Source organism: Dipodomys ordii, unplaced genomic scaffold (genome assembly GCF_000151885.1).
Source record: "Dipodomys ordii isolate 6190 unplaced genomic scaffold, Dord_2.0 Scaffold59, whole genome shotgun sequence".
Taxonomy (NCBI): domain Eukaryota; kingdom Metazoa; phylum Chordata; class Mammalia; order Rodentia; family Heteromyidae; genus Dipodomys; species Dipodomys ordii.
Window position 1 is genome coordinate 2,294,321 of NW_012267275.1, and position 14,844 is coordinate 2,309,164.

At 38.1% G+C, this 14,844-nt stretch overlaps 1 protein-coding gene across 1 annotated transcript in view; it reads right to left on the reverse strand.

The window, feature by feature from the left end:
* Positions 1-14,844, reverse strand: part of Mctp1 (multiple C2 domains, transmembrane 1) — a 541,169-nt gene that overhangs the window by 65,551 nt on the left and 460,774 nt on the right. Inside the window, exon 19 of the mRNA XM_013022079.1 lies at positions 10,845-10,898. Coding sequence (XP_012877533.1) covers positions 10,845-10,898 — 54 coding nt within the window. The remainder of the gene's footprint in view (positions 1-10,844; positions 10,899-14,844) is intronic.

Below are 14,844 nucleotides of genomic sequence, written 5' to 3' on the forward strand. Positions count from 1 at the left end.
GGAGGCTGAGATCTGAGGATCTTGGTTCAAAGCCAGACAGGACAGGAAAGTCTATCAGACTCTTATCTCCAGTAAATCACAAGAAAACCGGAAGTGGTGCTGTGGCTCAAGTGGTAGAACACTAGCCTTGAGCTGAAGAGCTGAGGGACAGCACCCAGGCCCAGAGTTCAAGCCCCACGACCAACAAAACAAAAACAAAAACGAAAACAAAAGACACTATGTTGAAAAAGAACTTTACAACTTGGGGGTTGGACGGGGAGGAGTTGGGGAGGAGTGGAGGGAAGAGATGGTAGGGGAGAAACAAAGGAAGGGGTAACAATACTCAATAGCAAATGTACTCATTACCTTACTCATGTAACTGTAACCCCTCTGTAGAGTATCTTTACAATAAAAAAATATATATTAAAAAAAAGAAAAGTTCTGTTTTCCTGGGGCAAGAGAAATCCAACAATCAGAATAAACCAACTGGAAAGAGTTTCATTCACAGTTTGCTTTACTTGGTAGATGATTCTTGCCAAATGGTCTAGATAAATCTTTCTCTTTCAATTATTTTCAGTACAACTGCCACTCTAGAAAGGCACCTCAGGGGGTAGATATCTACCAAAATATTTCAGGATTTCTGCAATGTGGAACAGGAGTGACAAAGTTGTCAATATATTTACAGATAGAGACAGAGGCCACTGGAATGACTAGATAACTTTTCAGAACCTAATTCTGTCTCTCAGAAGCTCAAGATAGAGCCATGAATATTTAAACTTTCTTTTTTAAAATGATAAGGCATGAATGATGCAGACTTTTCAGAAGCAGATCTCATTGACATATGAATTGAACAAGGATTTTGGAGAATTTTTATCAACCTTCGCTATTTCTAACCTTCATCTAATAAAGTCCCACTTGGTTACTATTATTTTCTTTTGTCAAGTCAGTGACTCCAGCACTAAGACCCATGATGTCACAAGTTAGTCAAAAAATATTAAAAGCTGGGCATGGCTCAAGAGATGGAGGTAGGAGAATTTTGGGTTTGAAACCAGGCCAGGCAAAGTTAGTGAAGTACTATCTTAGAACAAAATACAACAGGGCTGAATAAGTAGCTCAACACTTACTTATCGGGTACAAAGCTCTAGGTTCAATCTTCAAGAGTGGACAAATCAAATATCCAAGATAACCAGCTTGTGGGTTTAACAAAAACTACTCCAGACTATCAAAATCAGACCTTTGTTAGAATCTGTCTCTGTCCCTCCCCTCACATTCTCTCTTTCTCTCTCTGTATGGTGTGTGTGTGTGTGTGTGTGTGTGTGTGTGTGTGTGTGTGTATGTGTACACTAGGGCTTGCATTCAAGACTTCATGCTCTTGCTTGACATTTTTGCTCAAGGCTGGTACTATACCACACCTCCACTTCTGTTTTTTTGCTGGTTGAATGGAAATAAGATTCTCACAATTTCAAGCCCAGGCTGTCTTTGAATGATGATCCTTAGGTCTAAGCTTCCTACTCAGGAGGGTAAGGTCTAGCTACTTGTTTTTGAACAAAATCATTATTTGTAAATAAAAGGTTTGCATTAGCTCCAATCTTTGAGGAAATTGACATTAATGTCAAGAGAAAGATGTTAAGTATATAAGAGATACAAATTTATGTAACTTACAATTTCTATGAAAATGTTTGTGTTCTTCTGGGGGAAAAGTCTTTTATCTTTCTTAAAATTCTCAAAGGATTTGTTACTTTAACATGTCTGTTACCCATACTGGGAGTTGGTGCAGTACATATTTTAAGGAATGGAATAAATCATGGGAGGAAATGCAATTCTTCCATTGAAAACCAACTCTCAGCATGACTTATTCCTTGTTTATCAACTCATACTCTAGGATCCTTGCCCCAGAAACCATACAGCTGTATAGAGATGGTCTACCACTCATTCCTATTTTTAGATGAAAATTTTCTGAGGGCTGGGAAGGTGGCTCAGTGGTAGAGCGCTTGCCTTGCATGCCTGAGGCCCTGAGTTCGAGTCCTCAGCACCACATAAGCAAAATGAAAAAATCTGGAAGAGGCACTGTGGCTCAAGTGATAGAGCGCTAGCCTTGAGCTGAAGAGCTGAGGGACAGTGCCCAGGCCCAGAGTTCAGGCCCCACGACCTGACTTCCCCACCCCCTAAAAAAGAAAATTTTCTGAAATACAAAGTAAGGAAATTTGGATAAAAATATTCACTTTGCTAATACTGCTTTTGGTTTCCATATTGAATGAAGAATGGCTGTAGATTGTGCATACAATAGAAAAGGATCAAGTTTAGTGCTTGAAAATATAGTGTTCTTGGAAAAGTATAAATACTGGTGGAAGGTACCTAAAGTAGTTTAGAATTACCTCTGTAATGAAATGCCTATAAACCTAGTGTTTGAGCTCCATTCTACGATCTTACAGCTCGGTAGTTCAGGAGACCAAAATGGGTCTCCCTTGGCTACAGTCAGGACTTAGGCAAGGCTGCAAGGCAGAATTCTTTTTCTTGTCCTTTTCAGTATCAAGAGATTGCCCATATTTTCTTGGCCTTTTCCATCTTCATTGCCAAGCCATAGCAGTGTGTCCCTTCTCCCTGTCCCAGCCAGCTTGTGTTTTATTGATGTGATGCTGCTCAGGTCTTGACCACTTGCTTCCTCCTTGGGTATAGCTGTCCTTCTGCAGCTGCTTCTCAGTCTTCAGAGTCTTTTCAGCTCCATGGCCCTGTTGTGCAGGCACGTGCTTTATTTGGCTATGGAATCAGGGGCTTGTACTTCTATTTTTTGTGAAATATCCTGAGATTTTTCAGCACCTGGTTAATTAATGTAGAAAAAGCAACAGGCTGTGGGCACTTTGGATCCCATGCCACCTATGGCTTTCGGTGACACACAGCTGGTAGAACTCTGTTTTCAGGTGTCCAGCTGTTCAGCAGCTCTTCCCTCTTCTTCCTGAGCCTTGATCTTAGCTAGGGCCAAAGAGGTGGCTGCCAGCTGCTCTGACGGCCTCTTCCACTTTTACGAATACTTGTGATATTGGGACCATTAGATAATCCAGCATAATCCCCCTATTTAATGTCAGCTAGTGGGTAACCTTCATCTTATCTGCTATTTTAATTTCTTCTTTGGCATATAGCACAACATATTCTGTTTCTAGGGACTAGGGAACGAACAGTCTAATTTCACCTACCCTTTACTGCCTTAGCCAGTAGAGTGGGAAAGGGCTAGATGTGCAACAGTGAGCCGTGGAAACCTAGAAGGAAATCAACCCCTAGATGGAAAAATATCCTATTATACTCCCTAAATACTTAAAGGTCATATCCAAAGTAATCGGCAGCTGTACTTTGATCCTGACTCTCCCCTAGGAAAACCTTTTCTTAAGGGAAAGGAAAGGATGCCAGACTTGGAGTCAGAAACTCAGCATTATTTATTGTTTCTCTCCCTATGGCACTCAAGTTTGCTAAGCTATTTCCCTCATTTTATTGTTTTTGTAATACTGAAGGTTGAATCTGAGGGCCTGCACATGGTAGGCAAATACTCTCCACTGAGCTACATTCCCAGTTCCAAGCAGCCTCATATATTTTTAAAACATTTTATTGTAAAGGTGATGTACAGAGGGGTTGCAGTTATGTAAGTAGGGTAATGAGTACATTTTTTTTGGAACAGTGTCATCCTCCCTCATTTTCTCCTAGTCTTTTTTCCCTCCATACCTCTTCCCTACCAAGTTGTATAGTTCATTTCCAACATAGTTTCTAGTGAGTATCACTGCTGAATTAGTTCACCTTATGTCCTATCATTTCTGTGCTTTTCCCTTTCCTCCCCAAATCAGACAAACTTGCATACAAAACAAAGAGTACATAAGCAACAAAAGGGAAAAAGAAAAAAGCACCATAACAAGTAAAGTAAAAAACCTCTTGTTTGCATTTCTTGGAGTTCATTTTAATAAGCATCATTTTATGTGATCATATGCACATAGCTATTGAGCCCTTGTGATCCTCTCCTAAGAATATCCTCCTTTGGTCTGTGTTCAGAGTCCTGTTTAATTAACCATGACAAAATGTAATTTTTTTTTGTCTTTTACTGTCCATTAGGTTTACTAGTAGATTTTTTTTTTTTTTGGTCAGTAGTGGAACTGAACTCTGGGCCTGGGTGCTGTCCCTCAGCTCTTCAGCTCAAGGTGAGAGCTCTACCACTTGAACCACAGTGCTGCTTCTAGCTTTTCCTGCTTATGTGGTGCTGAGGAATTGAACCTAGGGCCTCATGCGTGCAAGGCAAGCACTTTATCACTGAACCACCTTCCCTACTTGTAGATTTATAGGCACATTCTTTTTTTTTTTGTCAGTCATGGGGTTTGAAACTCTGGGCCTGGGTGCTATCCCTGAGCTCTTCAGCTCAAGGCTAGCGCTCTACTACTTGAGCCACAGTGTTACTTCTGGTTTTCTCGTGATTAATTGGAGATGAGAATCTTACAGACTTTCCTGCCCAGGCTGGCTTTGAACTGCAATCCTCAGAACTCAGCCTCCAGAATACTGATGATTATAGGCATGAGCCACTGGTGCCCAGCTTTATAGGCACATTTTAATTATTGAAGATGAGGGAAACCATACAGCCAAAGTTTCATTTTAAAGAAGGTAGTTGAGTTAGATTTCTTCAGTACTTTCAAATATTAATTATCACTAGTTCTAAGAAAAGTGGAAAATTCCTATAGACTTGAAGTCATCAGCCCAATGGGTTTAAGCTCCAAAAAAAAGATCCAAAAGACTAATGTAGCCTTTCCTGCTGTTCATTCACTTTATTATTTGCTTTTTGGCAGAAAGACAAAACAAAAGGAAAGAAATGATCTATCAGATGTCAGGTTGCCTAATCAGAATTAAATAACTGGTAAGTGGAATATAGCATGCTATGACTGATTTTACAGTCGTCAGCTATCAATCTATCTTATATTGTTTATTTTATATCTCCAGTATGAGATGTTCCTATAATTATTGAAGATCTATGTAGATAGACAGGTCTTTCTTATTTATTGTAGGATAATTAGGACATAGTCTAGGGATAGATGTATTCATGAAACAAAAATTATTACATTTCCACTTCTAGAACATCAGTGGGTATAAGCATAAGATTCCCACCTCTGGTCTATATAATATGTATAATCCCTGTATTAGGAGTGGGTTTAGGAATATGATGATATAGTTAGTTATTCCCACAATTAGGGTACATTTCATGGCATCTTAACCAGGTGAGCCCTTAAATAATACTAGCCTTTTCCTGAAAATGGTAAATTGACATGTGCCGTAGATTCTAACAAAGAGACATTCTTTTTTTGGGTGGGGGTCCGGTCATGGGGCCTGAACTCTGGGCCTGGGCACTGCTCAGCTCTTCAGGTCGAGGCTAGTGCTCTACCACTTGAGCCACAGCACCACTTCCGGCTTTTTTCTTTTTGCTCATGTGGTTCTGAGGAATTGAACCCAGGGCCTCATGCATTCAAGGCAAGCGCTCTACCACTGAGCCACCTTCCCAGCCCCACAAAGAGACATTCTTGAGTGCTCATTTGAAAGATGGAGGGGCACATGCAAAGTGGCCATGAAGTGCAGAAAACGATCAGGAAATGCATCAGTCTTCCAACTTTTTTTTGTCGGTCATGGGGCTTGAACTCTGGGCCTGGCTGCTGTCCCTGAGCTCTTCAGCTCAAGATGAGCACTCTACCACTTGAGCCAGTTAAAAGTAGCCTCCAGTTTTCTGGTGGTTTATTGGAGATAAGAGTCTCATGGACTTTCCTGCCATGGCTGGCTTTGAACCATGATCCTCAGATCTCAGCCTCCTGAGTAGCTAGGATTACAGGCATGAGCCACCAGCGCCTATCCAGTCTTCCAACTATTGAGGGCTGAAACTGAATTCTACTAACAACCTTAATGAACTTGAAAACATTTTTTCTCTTAGGCCTCTAGATGAAAACTCAACTGACTAATTCTTTAGGGGGAGCAGAGAACACAGCTCACTATGCTCATACTTCTTACTTACTGAAAGACAGCTGAAATCAACCAGTGAATTTTACATCTCTAGGTTTGTGGTAAGTTGTGTTATATAGTGCTAGGAAATGTATAAATGAACACAGGGGTATTCCAGTTAAAAGTAGCCTCAGATTGATATATATGGTCTGGATGCTGGTGGCTCATGATTGTAATCCTAACTATTCAGGAGGCTGAGATCTGAGCACCATGGTCTGAGGCTAGTGGAAGCAGCCAGAATCTGGAGACTTTTTTTTGGTTGTTGTTGGTGGTGGTCATGGGGCTTGAACTCTGGGCCTGGGCACTGTCCCTGAGCTCTTCAGCTCAAGGCAAGCACTCTACCACTTGAGCCACAGCACCACTGCCAGTTTTTTGGTGGTTAATTGGAGATAAGAGTCTCATGGACTTTCCTGGCTTGGCTGGCTTTGAACTGTGATGCTCAGATCTCAGCCTCCTGAATAGCTAGGATTGCAGGTGTAAGTCATCGGCACCTGGCTACTTGGAGACTCTTATTTCCAATTAACCAGCAAAAATCTAGACGTGGGGGAAAACCAAAAACAACAATAAAAAACCTGGCAGAGCTCTAGCCTTGAGCAAAAGAGCCAAGAAAGAACAAGAAGCCGTAAGTTCAAGCCTAGTAGCAACACACACACACACACAACACACACACACACACACACACATTTTTGTTTCCTTTTACCTCACCTTTCTCCAAAGCCTTTATCTATTTCCTAATCATACACTGATTTCACTGAGAGGAACTGGAAAAGGCAACTTGGTCAGATTAACATCTCTTGTAACACTTAGAATTATCTCTTTCTCTGTGCCAATTCCTACAGTTGATTTAAGACGTAGAGATGTATGAATCTTAGGTACATGTTTGGTTCACAGAAACCAGAAAGTACAGATTTTAAGAATTAAAGCAAACAATGTGTACATTTTGAAGTTACTCAGATATGTTCTATTCATTGCATTTGGTTATCTTGAAACACAGTAACCTTGACATAACAGTTGAAAAAAAAGGAGAAGCAATGTAAGCATAAATGCCTGAACATTTTAATATCTTTTATCAATAAACATTACTAGAATGCCATGCATTTGAATTCCTGCTTGTCCTGAGGGAAACCTGCATTCTGTTTCTGCTTCCTGAGACTGCAGCTGGATCTTATTACAAGGGTAGGGTAGGACACACCATGGGAAGCATGCCTAAACTTTTTAAACCACAAAAGGAAGACTGATCTTCATTAATTAGATGTCAAGATTATGCAGATTAACCACCTTATTATGATATATAACATGGTGAAAAACACTGTTATATGGCTTGTTGATAACTGCACCTAGGCAATTTAGTTAAGCTTTATTTGCTTAGACATTCCATTAGCCACAAAGGTGGAATTTGATGTCAGGTCAAAAAATCAGGTCAAACTGTGACTTTGTGGTTGATGACTGAGAGAATGCTTTACAACAAAGGGAATGGAGAACACAGTATGATGTCTTTCCAACACTTAACTCAGAAAAAAGAATGTCATCGCCAACCTAAATTAACATAGTGCTACTACATAATGCAGGCAAACGAAAATATTAACAAGTTGATGAATCATAACCAGAACTCCTTACTTAAAACTCATTCTCTGCCTTTGTAAAACCCATGGGATTGGATTAAGAGAGAATCCACCTAATTTTATTTTATAGAAAATGTGAGCAATGTGTTTTAGAATGAAATACAAATCTATGGCCTCACAAACTCTCACCTGAGTATTGATAAGCTCTTTTAATAAAATGTGGAACTCAATTACAAAAAAAATACAAAGCCATAATATGGAAAGATACAAGAACGAGGTAGACTCATGTATGATTGAGCCTTTACCAACTTTAAAACCAGTCTTCCCAGCTGCTAGGGTCCATAAAGAAAACCTATTACCAAGTTATTCTGTGAAGTAATTATGATCTTCATCTTTTCCATGCATATAATTATCAAAAACACTTCAAGCTCAAATGAAGTAAAGGTTTATGCCCACACAGACCTTGTCAAGTAGCCAATGACCTGCCCTTTCATTGTGAGTGACTAATATCAATGCTGGCTCTAAAGAAAGACACTTTTCATAATCGCCCAACAATCTGCTAAGTGAAAACATATGGATGGGCTTAGGCAAAGCCTGCCAGGGGTCTTTGCTGAATGGAAAACAGGTGCTCTCATTCTGTGCCACGTAATACCCCATTTACCCCCAAGTCCAAAGGTTATAGGACTAATAGCAGCCTGGTGGTAATCAGGGAAAGCCAAGACACTAGCCCTGGTGAAACATCTGGGACATATTTTACATACTTGCAACATGTGCTTCAGGCTCAATTAAAGTGAGGCTTTGGCACATTTATTAATCTTTTTTACTTTTATCCTATAAGAGGACCCACTGACCTGACCCTACTATTATACCATATGAGAAAACAGAGAAATAATGAGAGCTAGAGGTTAGTACCTGTTCATCTGGCAAGAAAACACATTTGTTTTCTCATGAAATTCCATTATGCATGACTCTACACACAAACTTTAAATAGAGGAACCAATGAATTTTTTTAAAGTAGGAAATTACCCTTCTTGCATTTAGACACACTGATAGCTAAGGCTTATAGCTTTTACTGCTGTGAGAGCCAGCCTGGAGACACAAACTGGTAAATGGAAACAGGCATATTTCCATCTCTTGAGTGAAAACTGCATTTCAAGACATCTACTCTATCTTTTCCACTATTATGCAAGAATTTAAAAATCTATTGTATTTTGTTGCATTTGAGATTTTTTGTTCAGACATTTTCATGCTATCAATTCCATTATGAGTTCAATATATATTATATATTTATTTAATGTATATGTTTATAATATATATAGTATTCAAATAAAGAGTTGGATTTATGCAGAATCAGCTTGCAGTTCTTTCACAATTCTTTCATATTCAGCATCCTGTATGGATGAATCCAGTTGAATTCACACAGTAATTTAAGCATCTACCTTCAGTCAACTTTGGTAACTAGATCTGAAAATGTGTTAGAACCAGGGTTTCAATTTCAGACAACCAAACACTTGATTACAATGGATGCTACTCTAGAGATTTGGTGGTATTTCCATTTTGGCATGTTCACTTGATGTCTATGTTATGGTGAGCTGGTTATCTAGGCATGTATTTGTTTTCCATGCCTAACATCCTTTCTATTAAAAAAAACTGACCAAAAAAAAAAAGGAAGATGAAAGGAAGAGAATAGCATCAACAAACTGGCTCTAAAATAGAGGTTTACTTGAGGCAGGGACATTGAAGTAGTAGACTTCACCAAGGGTTTCCATTTATTAACATTTCTGGGCAAATGCCTGCTGCTGGGATGGATCTTTATGGTAGCTTTAATAATAAAGCAGCAACAAGCATGGGAAAATGGCCATAAATGGATGGCAGCTCAGTGTTTATCAGCAGAGAAATGATGATTCAAAACTGACATGTTGAGTTAAAATACAAGCTCTCTACAGCTCTACAACTGACCTTAACAATAAATCATATCATTTATTGCCAGAAGAGTATGCTCATGTTATTTAACATTAAAAAACAAGCACATATGTGATTTTTGCAGGAAGGACATTTTTTTAGTTTTATATTTGATGATGTTGCTAATGACTAAATAATATACAGAAGAAAAAAAATTCATAAAAGAGCTCTATCAATTTAAAAAGTGTTTGAAATAGCCTTAGAAGGAAAAAGTGTGTTTGCATTTTCCCTTCAAGAACTTATTGTTAGGAACAAATTGTTTATGAGGTTAACTAGTCATTGTGATTTTTTAAAAATTTGAATGCAATATGAATTCTTACTCTGGGATATAACAGATATACTGTTGTTCTCTTCAACGTTTTTTTTTATTGCTTTAGTATAACAAAATGTCAGATTGTAGGGAAGGTCAAAATCGGGTTTAATATATCGAACAATGTGCAAATAATTAATATCCTCTCCTCTGCTTCCTGATGATACCTTAGGAATGTTTAGATTTTAGTTCTATAATTGCTCAGAAGTCATGATGTCACAGCATTTCAGCCCTCCGTGCCACAGAAAGCAGCTCCGTCACCACCACCCACTGCTGCCCTGATACCAAGTCCTTCTAATTCATCTTCCTTGCCTTCTTTCCCCAGGGACAACCAATCCAAATAGCCACAGAAATGGGCTGTTATTTACTGTGGTCACCACCCCTAAACCAAGAAGCAATCAAAATATAAGCTTCTCTGAACAAGGACCTTCCTGATGAGGTACCCAGGGCCATTCCCAAGGTAGGCAGGGACAATGAGCATTGGGGTTATTTAAATGTCCCCCATACTCATGTTCTTTCACTGGGCTGTTCTTCAAAAATTACTCATGACAATATCCATGGTTCAACTCACGCAGACGGCTACCTTTTCACTCCCCTCTTCCTTCAAAGTATAGACCAATTTGTAATACTCAAGATAGGACACATATTTTGCCCTTCAAAAACAGTTGTCACTGCAGTTATCTTCATGAGAGCTATCAAGTTCCAGACAAGCTAAAATTATATATATGTGTATATATATAACACACACACACACACACACACACACACACACACACACACACACACACACATATATATTTCCTAGCAGAAAAATATTTGACCCAGCTCTGGACAAAAGCGAAGAGAATTTATAGCCCTCTCTCCCTCTTTGCAACATGCAGTGACATTGTTAGGATGATAAACAGCACTGTCCAATTTTCTGAACTCAAACACTTCAACTCCTTTTTTAACTGTCTGTGAAAACAGTGTCATGTCTCCATTCCCCCATCCCCAGGCACCCAAGTGCTGGGAAAGATAATTACCTTGTCATCTTTGTCATCTTCTTCTTCCTCGTCCTCTAACATGTCCTCCACTACCTGCAGACAGAAAACAGAAGTCGTTTTTGTGCTCTTAAAGGAGAGAATTTTATTCTGTCATTTTGAACCTTTTGGAAATAAAAACTTTATTAACATTTGAAATGCCTGCACTGGGAGAGGATGTTTGATCTAGGAATGAGGATCAGGACAAGATTCTGCTTTTAACTGATTAAACATTAGGCAACTGAAGCCCCATTAAGGAATCTCATACATGAGAACTGTTTTGTGACAAAGAATTTGAAATATGTGTAAGGTAAACATTCATTTAGGGGATCCTGTAAATCAGGAAATTTCCTATGCTGCTGTCTAAATGAATCATGCACTCTAAATTTAGAGTTAAATAATGAAGCATGAAACAGCTCTGTTATTTCTAATTTACTTTTTTTCTAGACGCTAGGATTTTTTTTTTTTAAAATCTATCATTCTTAATTGATTCATTCTGTTGGCCTGTATCACAAAATTAACACATCTTTCATGGCTCAAATTTTAATTTTTATGCATAAAAATCAACTCGACTATTTTTGTAATTTTGTAGATTACCTGAAACTCATTTTAATTTGCTGTGATTTTCACATAAGGATTATGAGAATGGATATCGTTAATAAAATGAATACTAAAATCATATATATATATATATCACATATATAAGCTCTATGTACATGGATATGCCATGCATGTTTTTAATATATTCTAGTTTACCTAGAATTAGGTAATAAATGGAATGGGCTAATGATTTTGGGTTTGCCAGGTAATACTGCTTTACCTCAGGCATTAAGAATGGAAATTCAGTTCAGATGGGGTATTTTTAATTGTTACAGGCACAAAAATTGCATCCCTTGAAAATCAAATGTAAAAATAAAACCAAGGTGAGGGCTTGTCATTTAGGTTTGTCCTCATTTACTACATTTATAATAATTAATATAATTTGTAAATGTGTATGCCTTTTTTTAATCCAGTCTGAATATCTCTAAGCAGACTCAGTAGAATCATGGTGATCAAATAGCTTGAATCCCCTCAAAGCTCACAACTTTAGGGATACTTTAGCCCTTTTATGTGTCTCCTGAATATAAACAGGAATAACCTATAGGTAAAAACTTGAATATATTGTGCCATGAATTGTGTAAACTGATACAGTATGTTAGGATTTTCAGTTACGAGTTAAAATGTTCTAAAAGCTTTATATGATTTAAACATAAACCTAATATAAACTTCGAGGTCACATGAACCAATATATAATCAAAGGCATGTGAAGTGTGTGAAATCATTTCTAAGTTAATGTCACATTTTCCATGTTCTAGTAAATGATAAAAGTTTAAGGCCTCTCACTAGGACACTCAGCATTTGAAAAAAAAAAAACACCAGTAACATAATATCTAGTTTCCAATTAACTAACATAATTTATACTACTCTACATACAGAAATTCAACCTAACAAGAACAACTCTTAATATTTTCTCTAACTATATTCAGCTACTCCACAATCACTAATAAATTCCCTTGTCCAAGGCACACAGTACTAGGCAATGTGGGAATTCTAAGATGATTATCAGTGAAGTACTTCACGGATACTCATATCAACTCTCCAGAAGGTAAAGAGGGACTCTCAGGTAAGCCTTTGTGTTGACATCCAGTTTTCTCCAACTTGAAGCATCATACTACAAATACGCACAAAACCATAATGACAAAGTTTCATTGCTGTGCTATCACAGGCTATTCCAAATGGGACTATTTGTGACAGAGTTTTAAAAAGGAAATCAGCCACAATGTTTCAATACATTGGAATGCATCAAAGCATTTCCCCCAATCTTATGAAGATTTTTAAATGATTATTTTAAATCATTCAAAATTTCAGTTATATAGTATTTTTTGCTAAAACTCCCTATGCATTCATATCAAGTCTGTCAAAGAAAATGAAATATTACACTTTTATTCTCATGAATAAACTAAAACCACATTGAAGGTAGTTGTCACTAAAAATGTATTATAAACTTCCTGTCCACGGCACTTACCATTGTATTGTGTTATAAAGGCAGTATGGCATCAGGTTGTGCCTAGAACATTGCTAGATACATAGCAAGAGTTCAAGAAAAATTTTTTTTTGTTGAATAGATACATGTATTATCTATCCTTTATATCTTTCTATTTGTTTTATTGAGACAGGGTCTTTCTGTGAAAGCCCAGACTGGTCTTGAACTCACACTTCTCATGTCTCAGCTTCCTAAACACTAATTCTAGGCACATGCTCCTATTCTTCATATGTTTGAACACATTCTTTTAGTGTCTCTTCTTTATTCCATAGACCTGACTCAGATTCTATGAAAAGACTTACACCTAGTCAATGGCACAGATTAATAAGGGCAAGTATTCAAAATGCCTTCAAACATTAGCCTGGAAAGGAGCCTGGGAATATTTCATCTTTAAGATTTGGGAATTTATAAAATTAATTTCAACCATAAAAGCAAATACTACATTGCTGGGCACTAGTGGCTCACACCTGTGAGCTGCTCAGGAGACTGAGAACTTAGGTACCTGAGGACCAGGGACTGAATCCAGCCCAGATAGAAAAGTCCTTGAGACTCTTATTGACAACTAGCCACCAAAAAAGGGTGAAGTGGAGCTGTGGCGCAAGTGATAGACTTCTAGCCTTCAGCTAAATTGAGAGTCAGTATGCAGGAACTCAGTTCAAGCCACGGTACTGGCATGTACACACACAACACACACACACAGGCAAACACACAGAAAGGAAAAGAAAAGAGAAAGCACTATGTTCATCTACACATCCTACAAATCATCTGTGAATCTTATGTTCAAGTATGACTCAAAGAAGTCTATAAAATCAGGCTCTTCATTTGAAAAACCCAAACTGTTCTTACCCTACTCAAGTGGGCAATTGGCTACGCACAATTACTCCACAAATGTGCAGCCAGAACCACCCAATACAACCATTTGCTTTTACATTTGGCAGCAAAGTGTTGTGTTAGTGAGGGCCGCTGTGTTGTGTGTTAGCACTCTAGTGAGGGCTTTTCCTTTCTCTAGTGGCTTTTTAATGTTACATCATAAACATCTACAAGTGAGGATTTATAATACAGATGGCTTCTTCCTGGTGCCTCCATACTGCTCTGCAACGTATCTGTGCTATTACATTTTGTTCAGGTGAAGCTTAAGGTGCCATGGAAAATGGAGATGATAATAGCCCTTATATCTCATAGTACTGATTAAGGATCCAATAAGAGCATGTATATAAAGTGCTTAGCATAGTTCTTGTATCCAACTAAGTTCTCAAAAATGTTGTCTTGTAATAAAAAAGAACATCAGCAGAGCATTCAACATTAATTTTTGGAAATTAAATTGTGTCTTTTTTCCTTGGACCAAATACTCTATGTTCTTAATGGCACACAAAATTCTGATTCATGCTTTCACTGACACTAAGAAACACATAGAAGTATAGTAACAGATGTGCATAAGGACTTTAAATTAAAATGGTGATGCTTTCACAATTAGTCTTCAGGCTTTAGTGGTCCAGTGAAATGAATGGCTCTGAAGACAGGATTGTGTTAGAAGCTGAGCTGTGCTTTTAGACACAAGCTTCAGTCAGACTCAATGAACTCAAACTGCAAACTGAGCTTTTAAAAACAAACCACATATATCACTGAAGTGCATTTAATGACTGCACAAAATTGCAACCTTTCCCAGAGAACTCAAACAACACCTGCTATTTAAAAGTAGACGGGTGGAGTTTAACACTTAACTAAAGAAAACAAATAAAATACAGGAGTCCTAGTGTCAAATTCCAGCCCTTTCCTCTTCAAATAAATCCAAATAAGCACAACAGTTTTGTTTTCAGGTATTCAAAGTCCAGTTGCCCAAACATTTGTCAGCAATAACACACACACACACACACACACACACACACACACACACACACACACACACACACAGACACCCTT